General features: G+C 45.0%; 1 protein-coding gene across 1 annotated transcript; it reads left to right on the plus strand.

The window, feature by feature from the left end:
- Positions 1-9,214: 9,214 nt before the first annotated feature.
- LOC130473692 (zinc finger protein 420-like) lies at positions 9,215-26,828 on the plus strand. The gene is made up of 8 exons (XM_056845264.1): positions 9,215-9,391; positions 11,131-11,179; positions 15,744-15,811; positions 16,064-16,190; positions 17,165-17,257; positions 19,771-21,420; positions 21,505-21,746; positions 26,520-26,828. Exons 1-8 carry the CDS (start codon positions 9,215-9,217, stop codon positions 26,826-26,828), a joined length of 2,715 nt encoding a protein of 904 aa, XP_056701242.1.
- Positions 26,829-26,840: the final 12 nt, after the last annotated feature.

A 26,840-nucleotide genomic window follows, 5' to 3' on the forward strand; every position in this document is an offset into this window, starting at 1 on the left:
CTCAATACCCAGCAAAACTCGATCGGCCAACAGACTCTCTATTTACGCCCGCACAAAGAGAAGCCCTGCCCGTATTGGCTGTACAAACCCGATCCCAAACGCTGCCCCAGCGACAACACACAGTCACCAGCAGGCAAACTCCTCCAACCCTACCGACTACTCTCCTACCTCCGAGACAGGACACCACGATAGCTCCGGCTCCAGCTCCGACTCCTCCAACTCAACCGGCCGCCCGGCCGCCTGAAGTCTACGCACCGCAACACGTAAGCGTTTCCCCCTCGCCAACCCCCCTTCCTACTCCTACTACTATTTTGAACGAGGGGGGGGGGTTCCCATCTCTGATTCTTTCATAAAGTCCCTGCAGGAACACTGCCTTATGGAACATTCTAATCAAACCCTGCCTCCTGGTGTTATTGAACAAGGGGGCTCTTGGTACAAAGACTCAAAATTGTATGTACCCAAAGCGCTCCGAAAAGACGTCTTACACTTGGCCCATGGAATGAAAACCGCAGGGCACTTTGGGTTTCTAAAGACCCTTCACTTGTTGCGCAGACAGTTTTGGTGGGGGGGAATGCGTTCTGATATTGACTCTTTTATTCGCAGCTGTCCTATTTGCGCCACAGTCAAACGATCTCAAGGCAAGCCCCCAGGACTACTGCAACCGCTTGAAATACCCTCCAAACCCTGGGAAGTGATTGCTATGGATTTTATGACGGATCTCCCTGTACTATGGGTTATCACTGACTTATTTTCCAAGCAAATACATTTGGTTCCGTGCGCAGGGATCCCCTCCGCTCAGAAATTGGCCCGCCTCTTCGTGTCACATGTCTTTAGACTACATTCGTTTCCGCGCAAAATAATCTGCGACCGCGGCAGTAGCTTTGTTGCAAAGTTTTGGAAAGCTTTTCTCAAATTGGTGGGGGTGGAGCAAGGATTGTCTAGTGCATACCATCCCCAAACGGATGGCCAGACCGAACGTGTTAATGCTGTACTTGAATGTTATTTGCGCTGTTATGTCAATTACCACCAAGATAACTGGGTAGAACTGTTACCTTTTGCAGAATATGCTTACAATAATGCTGTACATCAGTCCACTGGTTTCAGCCCGTTTTATGCAATATATGGACAGGACTTCGGTCCTATCCCCCCTGTGGAGGATGTGGAAGGGGAGGGGGATGCCGACATTGCCTCTTGGGCACACACCCTCCGCACTACGTGGCCCTGGCTGATTAGCAATCTTGCCCGAGCCAAGCGCTTATACAAAGCACAAGCCGATAAGCATCGATCCCCCGGTGGGGATCCACAAGTAGGTAACCTGGTCTACCTATCCACCAAGAACTTGCGTTCCACCCGACCGTGCCATAAGCTCAACGCTAAGTACATTGGCCCATTTCCCATCACTCGCATCATAAATCCTGTCACGGTGGAACTATCTCTCCCCAAAACCTTAAGACGTGTGCACCCCGTTTTCCACATCAGTCTACTGAAACCCCATATTGCTTCTCCGCAATGGCATCCAGAACTGCCTCCCGAACAGCCCATAATGGTGGGGGGGGGGAGAACATTTCGAGGTCTCCAAGGTCCTAGACTCCCGTATTCACCATGGAATTTTACAATACCTAGTTCGCTGGAAACACTTCCCCCCTGCCTATGACGAGTGGGTTCGCGCACGATATGTCTCCGCCCCCAAGCTCGTCAACGCCTTTCACATTGCCTACCCAGACAGACCAGCCCCCTTACAGGATGGGAGGGGGCCTTAAGGGGAGCAGGATGTCAGGCTGTTATCTCGGTTTCTCTGTTGCCTCTGTTCCTTTGCTGAACTGTCCAGACTTCAAGGACAGCTTCACATACCAAAACCTGGGAACGCTACTCCTGGGAAAGTGTGCTCTGTTTATGCTTTGTGTGTTCTATAATCACCCGCCTTTTTCAAGCCTTATATTGCCAACTAACGAGCCAGACCCTCATAGCTGTCATCTTATCCTATATGCACTGTGTTACCTATTTGACCAGTAAAAGCCATCTGCTTGGATTCTGACTGTCTCTGTGGTGATTTCTGGTTCATTGGGTCAAGAGCTTACATCTGGTGAGTGAAGGCAGCAAGTGGGTAGTTACATAGGATGCTGAGGGCAGCACCTTTTCTCCTGTCAAGTGTCTTTCCTTGTCTTTCTCCAGGTCGTTGCTCTTAGGACAAAATCCTCCTCCTTCATGGAAGTTCCAAGTGACTCTCTCTCTTAGCTAGTCATGTAGTTAGGACCTTAGGACCCTATCTGCCTCTCCTCTTTACTTTCAAGTATGTTAGTTTCGGAATAATCAGAATAATCGGAATAATTAAACCTGTTTAATCAGGCTGTGCACCTCTGCTGCGTTAATTACTCTGCCAACATGGCACTGTACCCCACTGAGGACGCTGTCCTCCCCAGGCTCCATCCCCCCAATCTCCAGGAGTCTCCCAACCACCCAATACTCACAGAATAAATTATGCAAATAAACAGAAAGCATGAAGTTTGCCTTAATTTCCATATTTTGGCTCAGCTGCCAATGACTTGGCCCCTATGCTCTGTTTGTTGGCCCCGCAGGTCAACTGATTGGACAATGAATGAAACAGGATGCTGGACAAGAAGGGCCACTAGATGGCACTTATTTTCTTAATTTCATTGTGCAGCGCAGAATGCTGCATTTCTCTTCACAGAAAATGCAGGTACCAGTGGCGTTTTAGAATCATAGAGTTGGAAGGGACCACCAGGGTCATCAAGTCCAACTCCCTGCACAATGCAGGAAATTCTCAACTACCTCCACCCCCACACCCCTAGTGACCAGAAGATGGCCAAGATGCCCTCCCTCTCATCATCTGCCTGATTTATACAGGGTGCCAAGAAGAGGCTTGAACATCAACGGCTGCAGTATCCCCCCCGTCCTCTACCAGATTTTTTTTTGTTTTTTTTATGGAGGCTGATGAAGAATTCTGAGGCCCTGGGAACTTTGCATACTGCTTATACGGGCCTAAAATAAATGCATTACAGCATCTTTTGGCTTTAAATTCCAAGAGACTCATGGCCTAGTTGTAGCCCAGTGAGGAGCCAACCTCTCCCGCACCCATCGCCGCCCATCCCCTGCCCGTCTCCAACCTGAGCCGCCTGCATGGCGTTCAGGGCAGGCAAGAAGTCGTGTCCGCGATGCTGGGGCAGGTCCGGGCTGATGACGCAGATGGGCGCCTGATCCTGGGAGCAGAAGAGCTTCAGCAGTTCGTCGGGGGCATCACAGAAGCGCCACAGTTGGCGAGACTCCCCGGCAGGGGCTCCTCATCCCCTTTCCAGCAGCGGATGCTCTCAACCAAGTTGTCCAGGGCTCGGTTGCGCTTCAACTCCCGAAGCTGAAAGGGGCTGCGGCACTGGGGGCATGTCCCCTCCTCCTGCCCGGTGGCGATGGCGTTGCGCAAGCAAGCCAAGACAGACCAAGAAAGAGATCTTGGGGTGGTAGTGGATCGCTCAATGAAGATGTCAACCCAGTGTGCGGCTGCTGTAAAAAAGGCAAATTCCATGCTGGCCATAATTGTACATAGAGAATAAAACTGCTGCTATCATACTTGCCCTTGTACAAATCTGTGGTGAGACCACACTTGGAATGCTGTGTACCGTTCTGGTCATCGCACCTCAAAAAGGATATTGCAGAGCTTGAGAAGGTGCAGAAAAGAGCAACCAAAATGATCAGGGGGCTAGAGCGACTGCCCTATGAGGAGTGGTTAAAACGCTTAGGGCTGTTGATCTTGGAAAGAAGGAAGTTAAGGTGAGACGTGATAGAGGTCTATAAAATTATCAGTGGTATGGAGAGAGTCAACAGGGTGTTATAGGAAGATTTCAGGAGTTGGATTTCAAACACAAAGACCCAAAACCAGTTTCTGGAACAAACGCTTTTTTTATTGTTAAACAGCTGTTTAGTCTCCAAACTCTGCTAGTAGCATTAAAAAGGAAATTTGAAGCACCTTGCAAAAGTGGGTTTACACTTTTATCACCTTCTACAAGCTCATTATAATATTTTAACTAAGCATATTACATCATAGCTTTTCATTGGGCTCAGAGGTCTAGGAGATGATCCATGGAAATCAGAATAACTTTCATTGGTTTACAAAAATAAGGAAAACCATTGGTTCACAGAAATATAAGAATAATTTCATTTGTTTAGATAATACTTGTTTAAGGCTATTGTTAGCGCACCTGGTATTTCTATCTAGTTACAATTAATCTTTTCCTCCTTTTGACATCCCAGACACCCTGGCGCCCCCTTGTTCATTCTAACTCTGGTCAACCTTGAGCCCAACAAACAACTGTTTGGCTTGGACTGTAATCTCTTTTTGGCTTCTTTTACTGTCTGTTTCTTCATTCTAAATATATCTTTCCAGAGGCCCTCTAATTTTGGAGCTTTTTAATAATAATTTATAATTTTTAACTCTCTCACAGTCCCGCTGCCTCAAGGGAGAAGCTTTTCTCTCTCTTTTATAATACTAGAATGCAGGGTCATCTGCTGAAGCTGAAGGGTGAGAGATTCACAACAGATAAAAGGAAGTATTTCTTCACACAACGCATAGTTAAATTGTGGAACTCCCTGCCCCAGGATGTGGTGATGGCTGCCAACTTGGAAGGCTTTCAGAGGGGAGTGGACATGTTCATGAAGGAGAGGGCTATTCATGGCTACTAGTCTTGATGCAGAACTATTCTCTCCAGTACCAGAGGAGCATGCCTGTTGTGTCAGGTGCTGTGGAGCACAGGCAGGACAATGTTGCTGCAGTCGTCTTGTTTGTGGGCTTCCTGGAGGCACCTGGTTGGCCACCGTGTGAACAGACTGCTGGACTTGATGGGCCTTGGTCTGATCCAGCAGGGCCTTTCTCATGTCCTTACGTGTCATTTAAGCACAGGGTATTTTGAATTGCTACAGCTTAAGGAGTAGGTTGTACCTAGGTGATGCAATCTGTCTAGGTTTACCACTAATTATACCAATACATGCCAACTATTGGGGTGGGGAGGTGAAGGAAAATTGGGAAGGACAGGTGAAATAGGGCAGGAGAGGATGCTTATAGCCGATTAGGAGAATAGTTGATTGTACTGTAATTTTAAAAATGTAAATAAAGGAACAGTTTGCTTTGTTCATTAAAAGTTAAAGTTGCATTTCAGCTGTCTGAAGAGCATTTAGTTGAAGCCCCCCAAATTTCTGGGCAGCCCCTCCCTAAACCCCCCACGGCCCTGCTGCCAGAGACAGTGGGAAAGGAAGCCCCTCCCTGCACTGTCACTGGTCCCTCCCTATGACGTCATAGCAATTGCTCTGGCCCCGCCCCCCCATTGGAAAGCCTTTGCCCTCAGATGCAGCATTGAAAGGGCGGAGGGGAGGGGGAGGGGGAGGGGGCCCGTTTTGCCTTCCGGGGAGAATCAGTCGAAGGGTTAAAGGGACGGAGTCTCCGTTCCTAGAGCGGCCTCAACAGCAAAGAAGACCAGCTGACCTGGGACCTGATTTCCCTCTGGCTCCGTTGGGCCTCGGGAGGAGGAGGGGGAGGAGGAAAGCGGCGGGGGACTTTTCCAGAGAATTGGTGAGCAACGAGAGAAGATTTCCTTTGCAACATCCTTTCCTGGTTGTGAGAGTGGAAGAGACCCCGGTGGGGGGAGGGGAGCATTTGGGGGTGCTGCAAAGACGCCTGCAAATCCCCCCCTCCCTCCACCCCACGACTCCGTAGTGAAGCAAAACTCGCTCCTTACCGTGATGACCCAGCTGGCTCCGTTTCCCCCACAGGGTTTCCCCTCTTGCTCCCTGGGAGCTCCTCTCCCCCCTTGGAGGCAGAGCCCAGCTCCTCCTCAGTACTCTGCACATGCGCCATTGTGCTGTGGGTTTCTGCGCCTTCGGCTGCTGCCCGCAGACTAGCGAAACGGCTGCTCTTTGGACGGCGTTTTGTTCCGATCCTCCCCATCAGCCTGGCCTTGTTGTGGGGCAGGCAGGGGGGGTCCCCAAAAGGGCCTGCAGGTTTTCCTCTTGCTTTTCTGGCAGAGCAAACGTGGGTTTTTTTTGGGGGGGGGGAGGTTCCCCCTTTCCATCCTGCTATGGCTTTTTCCTCCTGCCAGCCAATCTTCTTTTCTGGGTCCCTTCTGTGGGTGGGCTCACTTCGGGGGCCTTGGGCGATTGATGGTGTGTTTCCAGCAATCTGCCTCTCCTCTTGCAGTCTGGGGCGCCTGGGAGGATCCGATCCCTTCTGGAAAAGTCATCAAGGTCTCGAAAGACATTCTTGGGTTTCTGAAATCAGCCACAATCCCTGAAAGACCTCTGCCTTGCTTTGCATGCTTGTAGGACAAAGATTTATTTAGAAGATTTTTATGCTGACTCTCCAGGGAACCTGCCTGAGGTGGCATAAAACATAAAATATCATAATAAAACTAAAATTTTTATGTCCATCATTGAAAGTCCGGCAAACCAAAAAACGGCACAAAAACAATGAATTGTAAATTTATATATATAATACAGTGACTAAGTGGAAGAGGTGAGAATATAAATGCAAAATAGGAAAAATACAAAATACAAACAAGCACAGACTGACAAATTGCAACAAGCAAAGTTTTTCCCAGTCAAGAAATTCTAAACAAACAGCAGTGATATCAGATACAATGTTTCATACATAAATGTAAGTATCACTTCTAACTAGAAGGTCTTGAAAATTGTTGGGATAACAATGTCCTTTTCTTTCTTTCAGAATGGAGTTATTAGTTTGATTTGGAAATAAACATCAAAGCTGTTCCGTAGCTAGATCATCTGACAATATAGGTTCAAATTCTCAACGAACCATAGTGGCTTCATTCAAGGATCTCAATAACAGGATGAAGCCACTATGGTTCGTTGCAAATTTGAACCTATTATGGTTTATCTCTTGCATATGATTATATAACTGATGAAGCTCATAGCGAAACGTGTCAGATGTTTCTTTCCAAGTCAAGCTAATAACTCCATTCTGAAAGAAAGAAAAGGACATTGTTATCCCAACAATTTTCAAGACCTTCTAGTTAGAAGTGATACTCACCTTTATGTATGAAACATTGTATCTGATATCACTGCTGTTTTTTTAGAATTTCTTGACTGGGGAAAACTTTGCTTGTTGCAATTTGTCAGTCTGTTCTTGTTTGTATGTTGTATTTTGTATATTTGTAATTTTGCATTTATATTCTCACCTCTTCCACTTAGTCACTGTATTATATACATAAATTTACAATTCATTGTTTTTGTGCTGTTTTTTTGTTCAACTTATTATACAGCACTGAGCCCTATTTTCTTTTGGTTCATCCTTGAAAGTCCAGCATGACCCTGCCACAGCATAAGAACATAGATCTTGGAGCAGCTGAAAATGAATAGTAGTTTCCAGACCAGAAGCAGCCTATAAAGATTAACTCCTAAATAAAAAGGAGCCCTTTAAAATTCTTGTTTTTATTTGGCGTGCAGTGCTTTTCAGATTTCTTATCTGCACAACTAGTCAAAAGGTAGAAAACCTCTCAGGGGGTTGGGACTTTTCAAAGTTGAGGATAAGGTCTTCCTTCATCTTCTCTGGATCCCCCACAGATCCGCTGGTTTCCATGATCTTTCCATGATGTTTGGATTGGGGCCATCCAACGCCTCTGGGACTCTTGAGCGGCTCCACCCTGCTTCTTATTCCCTGTTTCCAACCGCTCTGTAAATTGGCATCCTGCTCCCATGCAGGGTTCTTTGGTTGGAGAATGCTGCAGGAATCTTTCCTTTTGAAATATTGTCGAAGGCTTTCACGGTCAGAGTTCATTGGTTCTCGTAGGTTATCCGACTGTGTAACCGTGGTCTTGGTTTTTTCTTTCCTGACGTTTCGCCAGCACCTGTGGCCGGCATCTTCAGAGGAGTAACACTGAAGGACAGTGTCCTTCAGTGTTACTCCTCTGAAGATGCCGGCCACAGCTGCTGGCGAAACGTCAGGAAAGAAAATACCAAGACCATGGTTACACAGCCCGGATAACCTACGAGAACCACTTTCCTTTTGAGTCGGACACTAATCTGGTGAACCAGGTTTGTTTCCCCACTCCTACACACGAAGCCAGCTAGGTGACCTTGGGCAAGTTACAGCTCTGTTAGAGGTCTCTCAGCCCCACCAACCCCACAGGGTGTCTGTTGTAGGGAAGGGAAGGTGATTGTAAGCCAGTTTGACTCTGCCTTAAGTGGTAGAGAAAGCTGGCATATAAACACCAACTCTTCTTCTTTATACTTTACCAACACCTGTATTAAGCAGCGGATGACCTTTTCAGAAGGCCTTTCTGCTTGATCTCTGGAAGGTGGAAGGTCAGAAGAAATGGGAACCTGAGGAGTCATTACTAAATCAGGCTCTGTGGACTGCTGCTCTCTTGAGCTTCCTCTTCATTTAATATTTTAATATCATTTATGCCCCACTTTTCTCCCCACTGGGGACCCACAGTTGCCTTCCACATTCTCCCCTATTCCCCTTTCTCCTCACAAGAAACCCTGTAAGGTATGTCAGCCTGGGAGTGTGTGACTGGCTCAAGGACACCCAGGTAGCTTTTGTGGCAGAGTGGGGATTCGAACCTGTGACTTCCAGACCTAATCTGGCATTCTAACCACTGCACTACTTGCTCCCTTCTGCTAATTTTGCACTCATTTCAGTGTTTGTCTATGGTAGCAAAATTAAACAAGAGTTCAGAAGACTAACACCCTTGATTCTAGTATGAGCTTTCGTGAATCCAAGCTCACTTCTTCAGATGCAGATTTCACGTCTATGTGTGTGTGTGAAGCTGCCTTATACTGAATCAGACCCTTGTTCCATCAAAGTCAGTACTGTCTACTCTGACTGGCAGTAGCTCTCCAGGGTCTCAGGCAGGGGTCTTTCACATCACCTACCTGCCTAATCCCTTTAACTGGAGATGCCAGGGATTGAACCTGAGACCTTCTGCATGCCAAGTAGATGCTCTACCACTGAGCCACAGCTCACACTGAGCTCAACACAAAAATCAGTCTTGAGTTCTCCAGAGGTCACAGATCCGACTCTTGTCTTTACAGAAGAATCTGTTAGTGGAGGAAGGTGACGTGCTAGTTCAGGTGGAGGCTCTTTGGAGCGGGAGGGAGGATGAGGAGAGAACCGGACTCAGCTTTTCCTGAATCAAGAAAAGGGCCTGATGCCTCTGAGGCTGGGAGAAGAAGGGAACAGTACAAAGAAACCATGCAGAAGAGCCTGGGAGACAACGACGTCCTCCCTCCAGATGTGCAGCGTCAGCAGATCAGGCAGTTTCACTACCAGGAGGCCGAGGGCCCTCGAGAGGCCTGCAACCGGCTCCACCGTCTTTGCAGTCAGTGGCTGGAGCCGGAAAGGCATAGCAAGAAGGAGATGCTGGACCTGGTGATCCTGGAGCAGTTCCTGGTCGTCCTGCCCCCAGAGATGGAGAGCTGGGTCAGGGAATGTGGGCCAGAGACCAGTTCTCAGGCGGTGGCCCTGGCAGAAGGCTTCCTCCTGAGCCAGGCAGAGGACAAGAATCGGGACCGGCAGGTGAGAAGTTATCATCTAGGTCAGGGGTGTCGAACTCATTTGCTAGGCGTGCCAGATATAACATCAATGTCACTTGGTCGGTGATGAGGGAATTTTCCCTCCTTTCTTGGTTCCTTGTATTTGGATTACTTCTCGGCCTGCCACTTACTAAAGCACTTGCCAGAGAAGGCAATAGTGAAACATAGAGCATGCATCAGAAACCTCTTACATAGAACACAAACGTTTATGATAGTAAACCAGACAGATTTTTTAAGCTTACAAGAGAATATAATTCAAAAGGCATAAACAAAGTTATTAAAGTTACAAACCTTACACAGTCGGGTTGGCCCATATGTGCATAAATAAATAAATACCATGTGTAATATCAGATACTAGAGATATAAACTGTACAAAAGACACAGGCAAAGTCAATTAATGGTATTGTTTTTTACTTAAAACACAAACAGGTTTATAACAATAACATTCTTACAGTATTTTATTTAACAGTCTTATTGTTATTTTGTAATGTATGTTTGTATTTTAAATAAAAAATAAGTAAAAACAATATAATTAATTGACTTTGAAATTGTCTTCTATGAAGTTTGAATTTCTTGTCCCTGCCATTAATTCTGTTAAAAAAATTAAACCAGGGGGCTGGCGAACCTGCAGTGGGCTCAGCAGCCCACATCTGCACTAGGGGAGGACTGGCTGTCTTGTGTGGTGAGCCTGCAGCTGTCTCCCAGTCCAGAATGACAGGGAGAAAAAGAGAGTGAAGAGAAATAAAGAGGGAGAGAGTGAGACAGAAAGAGTTAAACAGATAGAGGAGAAGGAGGGAGGGAGGAAGAGGGGGGGAGAGGAATAAAGAAAGGCAGATAGAAAGAAGGGTGGGAGAGAAGGAAGAGGGAGGGAGGGAAAGATGGATGGAAAGAAGGAAAGGGAGGGAAGGAAGGAAGGAAAGGGAGGGACGGTGGGAGAGAGAGACAGAACAAGTGAGAGAGAAAGAAAGAAAGGGAGAGAAAAAGAAGAGAGACAGAAAAAGAGGGAGAAATAAGAGAGTGATAAAGAGACAAAGAAAGAGGGAGAGAGAAAGAAGAGAAAGAAAACAAGAATGAAAGAAGGACAGAAAGACAAAGAGGGAGGGGGAAGGATTTTGGCTGTGCTTGAGGGGGGAGGTTTCAGGCTGGAAACACAGGGCCTGATCCAGCTCGTGCGTGCCAGGAAGGGAGGAAAGGGCCTCAGGCTGGCCCGTGGGGCCGGATCCAGCCCCCCCCCCCCCCCGCATGGCAGGGAAGGGAGGAGGGAGGTTTCTGGCTGTCACGTGGGGCCGGATCCGGCCCCAAGAAGCCCAGAAAAGGTCGGGGTTGGGGGGAAAGGGGGACTAGCTGCCTTGGCTCCGCAGGCCGGAGAAAAGCCCTCCAGGGGGCGGATCTGACCCAGGGGTTGCATGTTTGACACCCCTGATCTAGGTAGTGTGGGGGAGCATATTGTAATATCCAAGATCCCCTCAAAATAGACACAGGTTGCCCCAACTTTTTGGAAACCCACCCCTTTTTTGTTTTTCTCTTCCTTTTCTTACCAGCCTCGCCTTTCATGGATTCCCACTTCTGTTTTAGGTGCAGGAGAGGATGGCGCAGGAGCATTACCATGGAGCAATCTTTCCAGGTATGATCAAAAGAGATTCATGCCCACTGGATGACCTGCTTGGGAGTAGTGGGGCTGCTCTGATCCCCCCTGCTCTTGCGCGGGAAAGATACTCCACTCCATCCTTTCAGTTTAGAAATTTTGCTTGAGGAAGGAGAAACCTAGAATCGATTTAAAATCACTTCAGGATAATTGGACAAATACAGTAAGGGATTTGAGGACAAAGATGCCTCCAAACTGAAACGATTGATGGTTAATGTCAAAAATTGGGGAAATGGTTCATTGGGCCAATAGAAAGAGATAGAAACTCAAACGTTTTCACGAGCTCTTATCCCTTAGTACCTTCCAATACTTTTAAGTGAAGTGTTTTTTGCTACGCAGTTATGAACAGAGCGAAGAGGTGCATCTAGAGTTGATAAACCGAAGAAGGATGGTGGTGGAAGGTGGCAGTAAATACCCACGTTTGTCAGTATGACATCCCTGGTCTCCTCATTCCTAGTGCATATGATAATATTCTGTTATTACTGTCAATAAAAATAAAATGCAGCTTGATGGGTCCTTACAGGGACCCCGTGGAAAGCACGCATACGACTGGTGCTCCATCCGCTGCATTGGCTCCAGATTGTATACCGGATCAAATTCAAGGTGCCGGTGCTTACTTTTAAAGCCTGGGACCACACACCCCCATACTTGAGGAACCACCTCTCACGATATACCCCTTAGAGCAGTGATGGCGAACCTTTTAGAGACCGAGTGCCCAAACTGGAACCCAAAACCCACTTATTTATCGCCAAGTGCCAATACGGCAATTTAACCTGAATACTGAGGTTTTAGCTTAGAAAAAACAACTCATACATTCACATCTTTTGTCTTAAAAGAAAAACACAATAACAGAGCTTTCAATGATACAACTTTTTATTGAAAGGTAAAAGTTTGCATTTGGCATGCATCTCTCTAGGACTCGTCCTTTGCTCAGCCACCGGACATTATTGTACATAAGTAAACAATTATACTGTGCCTGAACCTCCTCAAGAAGTGCTTGAAACTGTCGACAATTCAGAGCACAAGCCATGATGCAATTCACCATTTTTGTGACATCTTTGAGGACATCGTCAAATTTTTTGAACAATTAATGTGATTTTTGCTGTTGTGTGCATGCTGATAATTTGTCTACCCTTGGCTCATACTTTGTAAGTTTGAGAGCAACACATGCAGCACTCAGGTCATCTCTCAGCTGGTTTCTGGTGTCAGATTGGATATAATTCAAAGCTGAAAACAGCTGCTCACAAGCATAAGATGATCCAAACAAAGTAAGGAAAGCAATCCCAAATGCTTTCATTGACTTAAAATTATTTGGCAGAGAATTCCACACTTTAAGGATTTCATTTTCAGAACTAACTGTGCTGTCCTTTGGCATCCCTTCTATCTTCTCAAGTGTTTCACTCAGGTCATAGAATTTATTTTTCCAGATAGAGCTTTCTTGAAATTCTATTAGCTCCATTTCCAGATTTTCTAAATCTAAACAGAGTAGACAGGAAAGATCAAGTTCTTCAAATTTGGCTTTATCTGGAAAAGTAAGAAAACATAGGGTTGTCTCTATCTTAGGGAACTGTAAAAATCTGTTACTAAAATTCACCTTTGCAGCTGCTACAATACTAGAAAATTCCTTGTAGATTTCCTGATGGCTTGTAGGATTGTCTGCAAATGTTGTAGAATTTTCTAAATGCTTTTTTAGATGGGCGGGGCCCCAGACAAACTGAAGACGGGCGGGGGCCCCAACCAACAGTGAGCTGCAGCTCAGCTGAGAGAGAGGGAGGGGCTTGCCCCGGGTGCAAGGAGAGGGAGGGTGCCAACGTGTCACGGTCTCTGACATAATTATGGTATTCTGTGAACATGTGCAGAATTAATTCCATATAGAGCTTAAACACATCATGCAAACTGAGCCACTGCAGAGGTTTGTGTAATGTATAATGAAAGCCTGTGTAATGCAAATGTCCTTAGAACAGGCTGACAGAATTCTCTCAAGGTCAGCTCTATCAAGAGCTAACTAATTATGTCACTCTGGTCTTGTCCTTGAAGGGGAAGAGCAGAGCACCTTCCATCTATCAATAAGATGCAACTAAAATCACCTTTATGACTCAGCTGCCAGATGTCAGAATCTCAGAAGCAGAACACTTTTGCCCTTCTCAAGGTCTCAAGATATCTTAATGTACTAAGAGTGCATTAATAGCTTAAACTGTGCTTTTTATAACCTAAAGGCATTAAATGTTCCTGCAGTCCTATCAAGTAATATGCTTTTTTGCCTTCTGTAATCTGCTCAAGGCTGTGTATTACTAACAGATGTTCACAAAGTGACAAATGTAAACAATAATTGTGTTTTATGAGTTATACAGTTAAACATTGTCCTACAGATTTCTAAGTAGTCTCATTTAATGCGTATTGTCCTAACGAAGAGGATGGTATAAAAAATAAGTATATAATGCGATCATGAAACTCAGAAATAAGTGTTTATACTTTAAGCAAAGTGGACTGAAAGGAAAGGAAGCCCATATATGGTCATGGAGACATGAGCAGCTGCTACTAAAACATTACTGCACTGCTCATCATATCTGATAGAGGGAATAAAAGGTATCCCTCCTGATGAATAAGAAAGTGGGGATAAAAGATTTATCTTCACTCTTAATGAGTTTGAAACAGTATAAATACAGCTACAGTTAGCCCAGAGATTTAGAACCTTCCAAAAGGCTCTCAGAAAAGGCTGAATGGTATGTATGGTTTAAATACTTTATTCTAGACTTTGTGAATTAGATACTTTGAACTGAATCAGAATAATTTGACTGTTATATTTTAGAAGTTGGATTTTGAAACTGAATAGTATGTAAGACTTGCTTGCTTTTACTGCATACATTGTACATACATACATTGTATTTTTATAAGAGTTTTTATAGAAGTGTTAAAGACTTGATAATCTGCATTTATACATATTTTACTAGAAGTATATCAATAAAAAGACTTGCTTTTTAAAAGTAAGTAAAGTTGTTGAGTCCTGCTTAATCAATGACTGGCTGAATAAGATACCTTCACTTCTCAGTAAGTGAAACATTCTAAGAGCCTGTCATCTGAACAGCACGACCCGCTTCAAGTGCAGGCTTGGGGAGCATGGGCTTGGGGAGAAGTAGCACCGCCCTCAGCGCCCTCACCACGGCACAGCCCTAGGGAGACGGACGGGTCCGCGCGTGCCCACAGGGAGCCCACAGCACGCGTGCCATAGGTTCGCCAACACGGCCTTAGAGGGTGTTATGCTCGTCAGGAGATGATCTCCTAGCGTACCCTGGCCCAAAGATCTTTTTAATGTCCTAAGCCAGGGCCAGAGCCTTTTTGATGGTGGCCCTCACCTGGTGGAATTCTCTGTCTAGGGAGATCCGAGCCCTGAGAGACGTGGCTCAGTTTCACGGGGCTTGCAGGACACAGATGTTCCGCCAGGCTTATGGTTGAGGAGAGTGACGCGTCTATACCAAGGCTGGCCATTCGTTGGGACCGCTTCCTGAACCCACCCTGTCTTTATTTCGCTGGCCTCCACATCAGTCACCATATCACATCATTCTTATCCAGGCTTTATTGTCCATTTTGTGTGGTTTATTTTGACCCCCGATTTGTTGTAAAAAAAAAAAAAAAAGGTAGTTTAATAAATTTTTACAGGGTGGAATATGATATAAGGGGCCATCATCAGCCAGATTGGCTTTTGTATTGTGTTTTTATTAATATTATTTAATTTTATATTGGAATTAGTGTGTACGTTTACATACTGATGTTTTTGTTTACATGTTGTAAGCCACCATGAGCCTTGTTTTGGTGGGGAAAGAGCGGGATAAAAATCTAATAGTAAACAGTAATAAATGAATTGTTAATAATACTAACACTATTTTCTTTTCTGCTCTGACTTTCTAACTTGGACTCAAGGCAGAATATAAGTATGATAAAAAGAAACACAATCAGTAAGGAGTGGATTACAAGATAAGATAACATTATTAGATTGGATAAGAATCTTTGAATTGAACAGCCTAGATTCCTCGTGAGGCTAATGAAAGCATTTAGGCTAGGATTGTAGACTGGGGGTGAAACGTCAAAGAAGGCATGCAAATAGAATAAAGAAAGCACACTGGTGGCACCTGCCGCCGTGTAGTCTCAGTATCGTCAAGTGGCTAATGGCTGGTCCTTCACCAAAGGTGAAGTGCCTTTTCCCGTATGAGCTAATAGTCTTGCCACACGCAAAGAGATTCTGGGATTTGGTAGCTGCTTTTCTGCCCTTCTTTACCACTTCCTGTTTCTTGTGTTGCAGAGTTCTTCATTCTAAATTCTGTGAATTCTGACCCATCAGGAAAACAGACAGTAGTATATGATAGCAGGACGAAGACAAGGTCTGGCAAAAGGTTGGAGACAAAAAGGGTGTGCGAAATGAGGATGCAGGAACAATTGAGATCACGAGCCAAGAGAGAAAGAGAATCGAGTTCCCCCGCCAAGAAAATTTGACACAAAGTACTTGGAAAGCATAGAATGCCTTCTGTTGACCTTCTTATCCTTCCAGGTGAGGCCATCAAACCTATGATGGAGAATCATGATGGAGAAAAAGTGGCTTCTCTGCAGCCAGATCGGGTAAGTGTGGAACTGTGGATCGGGCCCTTGGGTGTCTCCCCGCACCCTCCCTAGGCTGGGGAAAATCTCCCTCTTCCTCTTTCCCTCGGCTGCTATCTGTGCTGCTCACTGAATAGAAAATGAAAACGTCTGATGACAGTTTGAACCCTGAAATCAAACATCTAATTATTGTCCTTTTGGAATGGCCCTACGAAGGGGAAGAGCTGTTAGATTATCTGTGATGGCAGAGGAGTTTCTTCTTTCTCTTTTCAGGGTCTGGTGTCCTTTCAGGAGGTATCTGTTCATTTCTCTGAGGAGGAGTGGGGCCTGCTGGATCCGGACCAAAGAAGGCTTCACAAGGAAGTCATGGCGGACAATTATCAGAATGTGGCCTCCCTGGGTAAGGCACTCATTTCCCTTGATTGAGAGATGCTGAAGGCAGAAACCATTCCTTCTAAGAAGGACCTCAGCTCTGACCTGAATGGCCAAGGCTAGCCCTGAAGTAGGTCAGTGCCTTTCAGTGATTCTGCTGTTAGAATTGACCCCTTTCTCAGAAGTGGTATGTTACCTTATTCAGATAATCACCTGATAAGCAGGACACAATTTAAATTACTTACAGAAGTAAGTCTTTTTATTGTATAACTTCAATATAATATGTGTATATGCATGTATTGTAAAGTCTTAAAAGTGTATACAAGAATACAAGCAAGTTCTATATACTAAGTAGTCTTAAAATCCAAAACGTAAAACGGTTAAAGAAGTCTGATTTAGTTAAAAGAATCTGATTCACAATATATAGAAGAGCATTTAAGTAAGTAGATAGACATACGAAACCAGGTCTCTTCAGAGAACCTCCAGGTCTACACAAAGACTTGGAGAGATCGGACTTTCCTACCTTTCTGCACTCATATTTATATGTCTCCAATATTAATTAAATAATAGGAGAGCAGAAAATCTTGCTATATTTCAACCTCTGGACCAGTCAGAATTAAGCAACCAAAGTAGCTTCTGGGTCACTGCTGTTCCTTGCTACAATAGTCTTACTATAGCATTGTTGTCATGACAACATACTGAATAGGCCTAGGCATGGCTCTCAGAGTCAGTCAAATGAGGTGGTGCAGCCCTGAGGTAACAAATTAAAGAAAACCCAGATTTCAGCAGGTGAAGTTTGGCTCTGTGTCCTGATGAGCTTCACTGGCTGAATTCCTCCCTCTGAGGCTTCTCTGGAATTCGGTTGGGCAGCTGCGGTTTTCCCGTTCTAAGATGGAGGGAAAGGGGGGCTCTGTCTGCACTCGAGTCTGGTTTAAAGGACTGAATCTTTCTTAGAGTTGGAATGTCTGGAAGTCACTGGTCTCTTTCTTTCCCCCAAAGAAGGACTTCTGCTTCTCCAACCTGATTCCATATCCCCAGTGGACGAGGCAGGAGATCCACTTGTCCAAGACGCAGAAGAACCCGAGGGATCAGCAGGTATCTGCTGACTTGTGTGGTGGAAGGGGATAGGGCTTCTCTTGGGCTTGATTTCACCAGCTGGAGAACGGAGGGATTCCTCACGAGGCGACAGCCTGAGCATGGCCAGGAAAGCTTCCTCAAGTGCAAAAGAGAAGTTAAAACAGGAAAAAAATGCTGGCCGGTTTGTACCTAAGATTGGCGGGAAATGTTTATTGAGTGCTCAGTTTTAATACTCATTAATTTATTTATATGTTGCCTCTTCACAGACCAGCTCAAATTAGCTCAAAACGCAAAACAATAGCATAAAATCCTGAATACTGCCTAAATGATCAGTTTAAAAATCCAGGGATACAAGAAGAGTGCAAAAAAAGCCACAAAGTTGCCTCAGAAATCTCCTGAGAAACACTCCTCAAGTTTAAAGAAGACCCTCAAGTTTAAAGAAACAGCTAAAAAGATAAACTCCCAAGTTAAAGCCTAGGTGGAAAGACATGTTTTCCCCTCTGTAGGTCAGCTCCAGGCAAGTTTCAAGGGGGGGGACATTCCCCAGACGAGGGGCACCACTGGAAATGCCCAGTCTCCAGTCCCCAACCTACCTCAGCTCGCCAGGCAGGTCCACAGAACACAGGGCTTGAGAGGTAAACTAGAGTCCCTGGAAGGTTCACAAATAGAGGAGCAGCTCCAAAGCATCCCTCTTCATAGAGCGACTGCCTCTAAACATGGAGGTTCCACTGGGCTGAAGCGGATCGTGCTGTTCAGATGACAGGCTCTTAGAATGTATCACTGAGAAGTGAAGTTATCTTATTCAGCCAGTCATCGAGTAAGCAGGACTCAACAACTTTACCTACTTTTAAAAAGCAAGTCTTTTTATTGTTATACTTCTAGTAAAATATATGTAAATGCAGATTATCAAGTCTTTAACACTTCTATAAAAACTCTTGTCAAAGTACAATGTATGTATTTACAATGTATGAAGTAAAAGCAAGCAAGTCTTACATACTATTCAGTGTCAAAATCCAACTTCTAAAATATAACAGTCAAATTATTCTGATTCAGTTCAAAGTATCTAATTCGTAAAGTCTAGAGTAATGTATTTAAGGCATACATACCAATCAGCCTTTTCTTGAGAGCCTTTGGAAGGTTCTAATTCTCTGGAAGGTTCTGATTTTCTGTAGCTGTATTTATACTGTTTCAGGCTCATTAAGAGTGTTAATTTTACCATCAGGAGGGATATCTTTCTCCCCACTTTCAAATAGACTGAGCAGTGCAATAATGTCTTAGTTGCAGCTGTTCAGGTTATTAGCTTCTCCCCATGACCAAATATGGGCTTCCTTTCCTTTCAGTCTATTTTGCTTAAAGTATAAACAATCATTTCTGAGCTCCATGATCATGCCATATACTCAGTTTTCATACCATTCTCATCGTCAGTACAATACGCATTAAATAAGATTATTTAGAATTCTCAATACAATATATAACCATATAAATCATAAAACACAATTATTGCTCACATTGTAACATGTAACCATCTGGTCAGTAGGCAACATAGCCATCAGAAAGATGACAGAAAGCAAGAAGCTTACTGCACTTATAGCCTTGAGGTCTTTGAATAGACCTTCTCAAGGTTTTATAGCAGGACTTTTCTGCCCTTGAGCAGATATGATATGAGCAGCTGGCAGCTGAGTCAGGAAGGGTAATTTCAGATACACCTTTCTGGCAGATAGTGAAGGGTGACTCTGTTCTTCTCCCTTAAAGGACAAGACCAGGGTAAGATAGTTCAAGGGGGGGGGGACATTCCCCAGACGAGGGGCACCACTGGAAATGCCCAGTCTCCACCCACCACCTACCTCAGCTCGCCAGGCAGATCTACAGAACACAGGGCTTGGGAGGCTGAACCTTTTGGGGGGTGGGGAGTACGGTGAGCTTTAGACGTTTGGGGCTGAGTTTTTATAGAAGTATCCATAGTCCAGGTGAAAAGCTCTGCTCCAAACTGGCTGTCCAGTGAACGCAGCCAGTTCTGCGTTCGAGTATAGAAAGAGATTTGCTAGAGGTCCTCCTAGTCCAGCCTCCTGTTTCACACAGAGGTAAACTAGAGTCCCTGGAAGGTTCACAAATAGAGGAGCAGCTCCAAAGCATCCCTCTTCATAGAGCGACTGCCTCTAAACATGGAGGTTCCACTGGGCTACCTTGTGTCTGCTGGAACTGCCCTTCAAGGAAGCATCAACCGCTGGTTCATACAGGGCGGGATTTGACTCTCCTTTAAGTGATTCCGGTTCTGTCGCGATGGAGAGCAGTTAATGGCCTTCTTTACTTGATTCCGCTTTTGCTTGAAGGTCTTACCAGGCATTTCTCTTTGTTTATTGCAGTGGCTGATGTTCCCCCGAAAAAGCCCAAGGGTGAAACACAACACCTCCTGTTTGCTGAAAAGCAGCAGAAAAGAAACGCTGGAACAAAATGGAAAAGGGGGAAGGAATGCGCTGCTTCTCAGGCGGCTGAATCCCAGGTGTTTAATCCACAGGGGAGAATCCACACAGGGGAGAAGCCTGATGAGTGCTTGAAGGGTGGAAGAAGCTTTGCTTGGAAGAGAGACCTCCCTGGCCACCAGCGTATCCACATTCGGGAGGAACCTTATACATGCTTGCAGTGTGGAAAGAGCTTTGCTCGGCGTTCAAATCTTACTGCCCATCAGCGTATCCACAATGGGGAGAAAACTTATAAATGCTTGCAGTTTGGAAAGAGCTTTGCTCAGCGTTCAAAACTTACTATCCATCAGCGTATCCACACTGGGGAGAAACTTTATAAATGCTTGCAGTGTGGAAAGAGTTTTTCTTGTAATTCCATACTTACAATCCATCAGCGTATCCACTCTGGGGATAAACCTTATAAATGCTTGCAGTGTGGAAAGAGCTTTGCTCAGAGTTCATATCTTCCTGTCCATCAGCGTTTCCACACTGGGGAGAAACCTTATAAATGCTTGCAGTGTGGAAAGGTCTTTGCTTCGAGTTCAAGTCTTACTGTCCATCAGCGTATCCACACTGGGGAGAAACCTTATAAATGCTTGCAGTGTGGAAAGGGCTTTGCTTCAAGTTCAGAGCTTATTGTCCATCAACGTATCCACACTGGGGATAAACCTTATAAATGCTTGCAGTGTGGAAAGGGGTTTGCTTCGAAATCACAGCTTACTATTCATCACCGTGTCCACACTGGGGATAAACCTTATAAATGCTTGCAGTGTGGAAAGAGCTTTGCTCAAAATTCACAGCTTACTGTTCATCACCGTGTCCACACTGGGGAGAAACCTTATAAATGCTTGCAGTGTGGAAAGGACTTTGCTCAAAATTCACAGTTCACTATCCACCAGCGTATCCACACTGGGGAGAAACCTTATAAATGCTTGCAGTGTGGAAAGAGCTTTGCTCAGAGTTCATATCTTACTGTCCATCAACGTATCCACACTGGGGAGAAACCTTATCAATGCTTGCAGTGTGGAAAGGGCTTTGCTCGGCGTTCAGAACTCATTGTCCATCAAGGTATCCATACTGGGGAGAAACCTTATAAATGCTTGCAGTGTGGAAAAGGCTTTGCTTCGAATTCAAGTTTTACTGTCCATCAGCGTATCCACACTGGGCAGAAACCTTATAAATGCTTGCAGTGTGGAAAGGGATTTGCTTCGAGTTCAGAGTTTATTGTCCATCAACGTATCCACACTGGGGAGAAACCTTATAAATGCTTGCAGTGTGGAAAGGGCTTTGCTCGGCGTTCAAACCTTACTTTCCATCACCGTATCCACACTGGGGAGAAACCTTATAAATGCTTGCAGTGTGGAAAGAGATTTGCTCGGCATTCAAACCTTACTTTCCATCACCGTATCCACACTGGGGAGAAACCTTATAAATGCTTGCAGTGTGGAAAGAGATTTGCTCAGCATTCAAGCCTTACTAGTCATCAGCGTACCCACACTGGGGAGAAACCTTATAAATGCTTGCAGTGTGGAAAGAGCTTTGCTCACAGTTCATATCTTACTGTCCATCAGCGTATCCACACTGGGGAGAAACCTTATAAATGCTTGCAGTGTGGAAAGAGCTTTGCTTCGAGTTCAAGTCTTACTGTCCATCAGCGTATCCACACTGGGGAGAAACCTTATAAATGCTTGCAGTGTGGAAAGGTCTTTGCTTCGAGTTCAAGTCTTACTGTCCACCAGCGTTTCCACACTGGGGCGAAACCTTATAAATGCTTGCAGTGTGGAAAGGGCTTTTCTTCAAGTTCAGAGCTTATTGTCCATCAACGTATCCACACTGGGGAGAAACCTTATAAATGCTTGCAGTGTGGAAAGGGCTTTGCTTCGAGTTCAGAGCTTATTGTCCATCAACGTATCCACACTGGGGAGAAACCTTATAAATGCTTGCAGTGTGGAAAGAGCTTTGCTCGGAGTTCATATCTTTCTGTCCATCAACGTATCCACACTGGGGAGAAACCTTATAAATGCTCGCAGTGTGGAAAGAGCTTTGCTGTCTGTTCAAACCTTACTACCCACCAGCGTATCCACACTGTTGAGAAACCTTATAAATGCTTGCAGTGTGGAAAGGGCTTTGCTCGGAGTTCACACCTTACTGGCCATCAACTAATACACACTTGAGAAACTATATGATCGCTTGGATTGTGGAAAGAGCCCTCCTTGGATTCACGAGCAGATTGTTCCTGAATGAATCCACAACAGAGGAGGAGCCACATCATCGCTTGGAATGTGGAAGGAATCATATGAACAAGATGGAACCAAATGAATGCTGCCAGTTTTGCAAGATCTTCAGCCTCCAGCCCAACTTTGCCAGGAGTCATAATCTAGACCAGGGGTGAGTTACCTCAGACCCGGGGGCCGTTTAAGGGCCGCGAAATCATTTGGTCTGGCCCTTCGTGGGTCCTGGCAGATCTCTAGTTCAGAAGGATCTAAGACTGGCGACCATCCTCTGCCACCAGAGGATGGGCCTTCCTCCATTGCCAGTCAGCGAGAGAGCAGATTCTACAGCGATGCCATTTCTGTTGTCGTCTTTGCATTGTTGGGCAACAGGATGGGAACATTATAGATTCTCCCACCTCCCTTCATTAAGAAAATCAGAAAAATTGCTTTTTTGCTCAACACCGCAGTAATTTAATTGTATATGACAACGTGGCTAAAATATCTGCTTCAAGTTACTGAAATCCATATAGAAATGGTTAAACAGTTCTTTTTGGTGAGAATAAGGATGTGAAATGTTGTTGCGCTCTTTGGGGCCTAACCACTCAATACAGTGTTTCAGTGTCCTGACAAATAGACATGCATTGAGGATTCACAGGGGCACGGGGGCTGATTCAGAGCATGTGGGGAGAAGGGTTTTAAGCCCCCCAATCAGATATGGCCACGCCCTGAATAACACAGTGGCCGACCAGGTTCCTCCAGGAAGCGCACAACACAAGACCACTGCAGCAGCACCATCCTGCCAGTGTTTCACAGCACCTAATATATTCGGCATGCTCCTCTGATCCTGGAGAGAATAGGCATGCATCATGACTAGTAGCCATTTTTACTAGTAGCCATGAACACCCCTCTCCTCCATGAACATGTCCACTCCTCTCTTAAAGCCTTCCAAGCTGGCAGCCATCACCACATCCTGGGGCAGGGAGTTCCACAATTTAACTGCGTTGTGTGAAAAAATATTTCCTTTTATCTGTTTTGAATCTCTCGCCTTCCAGCTTTAGCAGATGACCCCGTTTTCTAGTATTATGACAAAGGGAGAAAAGCTGCTCCCTGTCCACTCTTTCCAAACCGTGCATAATTTTATAGACCACTATCATGTCTCCCCTTAGCCGCCTTCTTTCCAAGCTAAACAACCCTGTTTTAAAACAATTGCTTTAAAAAATACATCTCAACAATAAATTATCAAACTCTCCTAAAACCCCAGTTTATGCATTCCAATGTCTAAGGCGCCAATCAGCTCATTAATAAAGTCTTCAACCAGGAGAAGAAGACGGGTGGGCAAGATGGAACAAGAGTGCAACGCATAAGGAACAGGAGCCCATTTCGATGGAAACCGTTGATGTCCTCAGCAACAGGCCTGGCGGAACATCTCCGTCTTGCAGGCCCTGCAGAACTGAAGAAGAAGAGTTGGATTTTATACCCCGATTTTCTCTGTCTTTGAGGAGATTCAAACTGGTTTGCAGTTTCCTTCCCTTCCTCTCCCCACAACAGATACCTTGTGAGGTAGGTGGGGCTGAGAGAGTTCGGAGAGAACTGTTGACTGCTAGCCCAAAGTCACAAAGCATGCTTCATGTGGAGGTGTGGCGAAACAAACCCGGTTCACCAGATTAGTGTCCACTGCTCTTAACCACTACACTACGCTGAGCTAAGTCCTATAGGGCCCAGGTCTCATTTGACAGAGATCTATCCCTAGTCGAGGACAGCCAGACACTTCTTGGGCTGGAGACCACCAACAAGTTGTTATTGGATAAGGATAATGCTCTCTGAGGGGTGTATCTGGAGAGGCGGTCCCTCAGGTACGATTGTCCCAGATCGTTTAGGGCCTTAAAGGTCAATACCAGAACCTTGAACCTAATCCTGTAGTGCAGCTGGCGGAGCACTGTTTGGATATGTGCTCTCCAAGGGATCCCCGCTGGGTTCAGTAGCAATTGAAGTTTCCAGAGCAGGGCCAAGGGCAGATCTGCAGAGAGCAAGTTACAGTAGTCTAGCCTAGAGGTGACCATGGCATGGATCACTGTGGCTAGGTCCTGGTGGGACAGATTGGGCACCAGTTGCTTTAGCCTGGCACAGAGGGAAGAACGCCACCTTGGCTATGGGTGTGAACTGTGCCTCCATCCAGTATCACACCTAGACTCTTAATGGTAGAGACAGGTGATATTTGCGCCAAGTCAAGAGTCAATAGCAGGTGTTCATTTGCTGATAGAAAGACTTGGGGCACCGGAGGGAGGGAACTGCTGTTGCCGGGGACAGGGGGAGGGAAAATGGCTGCTTTGTGGGCTGGACTGGCAAAATCCATACTTTCCTACTCACATGACAGCCGTGCTGGGTTTGCCGAGGTCTTTCCCACAACTTTGCAGCCGAAGCGTGTGCGTTAGTATGGCTAAAAGACTGGATGAAGCTGTCCAATACACGTTTATTGGACTTAGAAGGTTTTGACAACAGGAGTGGCTGGCATGGCTATCTATGGTATGATAAAATCAAGATACATTCATCATTCCAACAACACACAGTCAAATCTTCTTTATTTAAAATCTGGCAAAAATATGAAAAATTCTTAGAACCAAAGACACCATTGTGGGTTTCGCCGCAAGAAATGTTGATACTGCGACCATTGAGACTAGCTCATTTCATTAGATATCATGATCTCTTAAAATGGGATCATAAAAAATGTACTTTGAAAGACTATGACGATGTTAAGGATCATTTGACCTGGTTTCAATACCACCAGATAAATTCTGTTTTCACACAAGACATGAGATCAGGATTCTCTGAAAACAAATCAACTTTTCAAAAACTTTTATTGGACTCTAATGATCATCTGATTTCTAAAATGTATAAGTTACTTTTAGAATTTTATTGCGAGCAAGAATAAATAAAACCCACTATGATTAGCTGGGCACAGATTTTGAGTCATAATATACCACTAAACAAATGGGAAAGACTTTGGTCACGAGATATGAAACTCATATTATCTCAATCGTTAGGGAAAATGTCTACAAAATGATGTACAGATGGTACTTACTGGCAAAAAAACTGGCAATTACCTACAAATCGATGTCTCCAAAGTGTTGGAAGTGTAACAATGAAGTAGGTTCATTTCATCATATGTGGTGGACGTGTGATAAAGCAAAACAAATTTGGGATATGATCTACAATGAAATAAGGCTGATTATACAAAATAATATACCCAAAACACCTGAAATGATGCTACTAAGTATGATACCGGACTCTATCTTATCTCAGAGATCTTTCTTGATATATGAAACTACAGCAGCAAGATTGATTTATGCAGCTAAATGGAAATCAACTGAGATTCCAGACAAAAGTGACTGGATACAAAAGATGTTAGAAATGGCAACATTTACTGCCTTGGTAAATCAAAAAGACAATGCTCAGTTTATGGGCGACTGGGAGACATGGAGGGTTTATTGTGAGACTGAAATTCACATGGGGAAATTTCAAGGTTACTCATTGATCTAATCCATTGATCAATAAGATATTGGTAAAAAATTGCAACACTCAAATTCTATTTTTATACCGAATAGTTTATTTTATTCTTTGTTACTATTATATATAACATTTAATAACCAAGGTCTGTAAATGGTACATTATAATCACTAATAATAAAAATGGATATATTGTTAGGTATATAGTTCAGTTAATATGCAATAAGGAAATTATATTTAGATATGATATAAAATAATATCAGGATTAGAATTTTTAGTGCAAAAGGGCAAATAGGTAAATAAAAGGATGGAGGAGGATAAAGGGGAACTTTTCACTTATTCACTTTTTAATGATGTATTTTCAACAACAATATGCTGATATGGAATATGCCGCTATTTCTGTATTTGTTGAAAAGTTTATATATGATTTATGAAAAATAATTTAAAAATTCCTAAAAAAACAAAGCTTTGCAGCAAAGCAGTGCTGAGGACCCTATCCTCCCCAGGCTCCATCCCCCAATGTCCAGGAGTCTCCCAACCACCCATATTTGGCTCAGCTGCCTCCATGGGCCAATGACCTGGCCCCTATGCTCTGTTTGTTGGCCCTGCAGGTCAACTGATTGGACACTGAACGAAACAGGACGCTGGACAAGGAGGGCCACTAGATGGCCCTTATTTTCTTAATTTCATTGTGCAGCGCAGAATGCTGCATTTCTCTTCACAGAAAATGCAGGTACCAGTGGCATTTTAGAATCAGAATCATAGAGTCGGAAGGGACCACCAGGGTCACCAAGTCCAACCCCCTGCACAATGCAGGAAATTCACAACTACCTCCACCCCAACACCCCTAGTGACCAGAAGATGGCCAAGATGCCCCCCTCTCATCATCTGCCTATTTTATACAGGGTACCAAGAAGAGGCTTGAAGATCATCGGCTGCAGTATCCCCTCCCCCGTCCTCTCCCAGTTTTGTTTTTTTTAATATGGAGGCTGATGAAGAATTCTGAGGCCTTGGGAACTCTGCATACTGTTTATACGGGCCTAAAATAAATGCATTACAGCGGCTTTTGGCTTTAATTTCCAAGAGACTCATGGCCTAGTTGTAGCCCAGCGAGGGGCCAACCTCTCCCGCACCCATCGCTGCCCATCCCCTGCCCGTCTCCAACCTGAGCCGCCCGCATGGCGTTCAAGGCAGGCAAGAAGTCGTGTCTGCGATGCTGGGGCAGGTCCGGGCTGATGACGCAGATGGGCGCCTGATCCTGGGAGCAGAAGAGCTTCAGCAGCTCGTCATGGGCCTCACAGAAGCGCCACAGTTGGCGGGGCTCCCCGGCAGGGGCTCCTCATCCTCTTTCCAGCAGTGGATGTTCTCAACCAAGTTGTCCAGGGCTTGGTTGCGCTTCAATTCCCGAAGCTGAAAGGGGCTGCGG

Source organism: Euleptes europaea, chromosome 1, assembly GCF_029931775.1.
Source record: "Euleptes europaea isolate rEulEur1 chromosome 1, rEulEur1.hap1, whole genome shotgun sequence".
NCBI classification, from domain to species: domain Eukaryota; kingdom Metazoa; phylum Chordata; class Lepidosauria; order Squamata; family Sphaerodactylidae; genus Euleptes; species Euleptes europaea.

Coding starts and splice junctions, on each gene's coding strand:
- LOC130473692 (XM_056845264.1), top strand. CDS start 9,215: ATGCAGAAGAGCCTGGGAGACAACGACGTCCTCCCTCCAGATGTGCAG. Junction 9,392..11,130: donor AGAAGGAGATGCTGGACCTG/GTGATCCTGGAG, acceptor CTTCTGTTTTAG/GTGCAGGAGAGGATGGCGCA. Junction 11,180..15,743: donor CCATGGAGCAATCTTTCCAG/GTATGATCAAAA, acceptor TTATCCTTCCAG/GTGAGGCCATCAAACCTATG.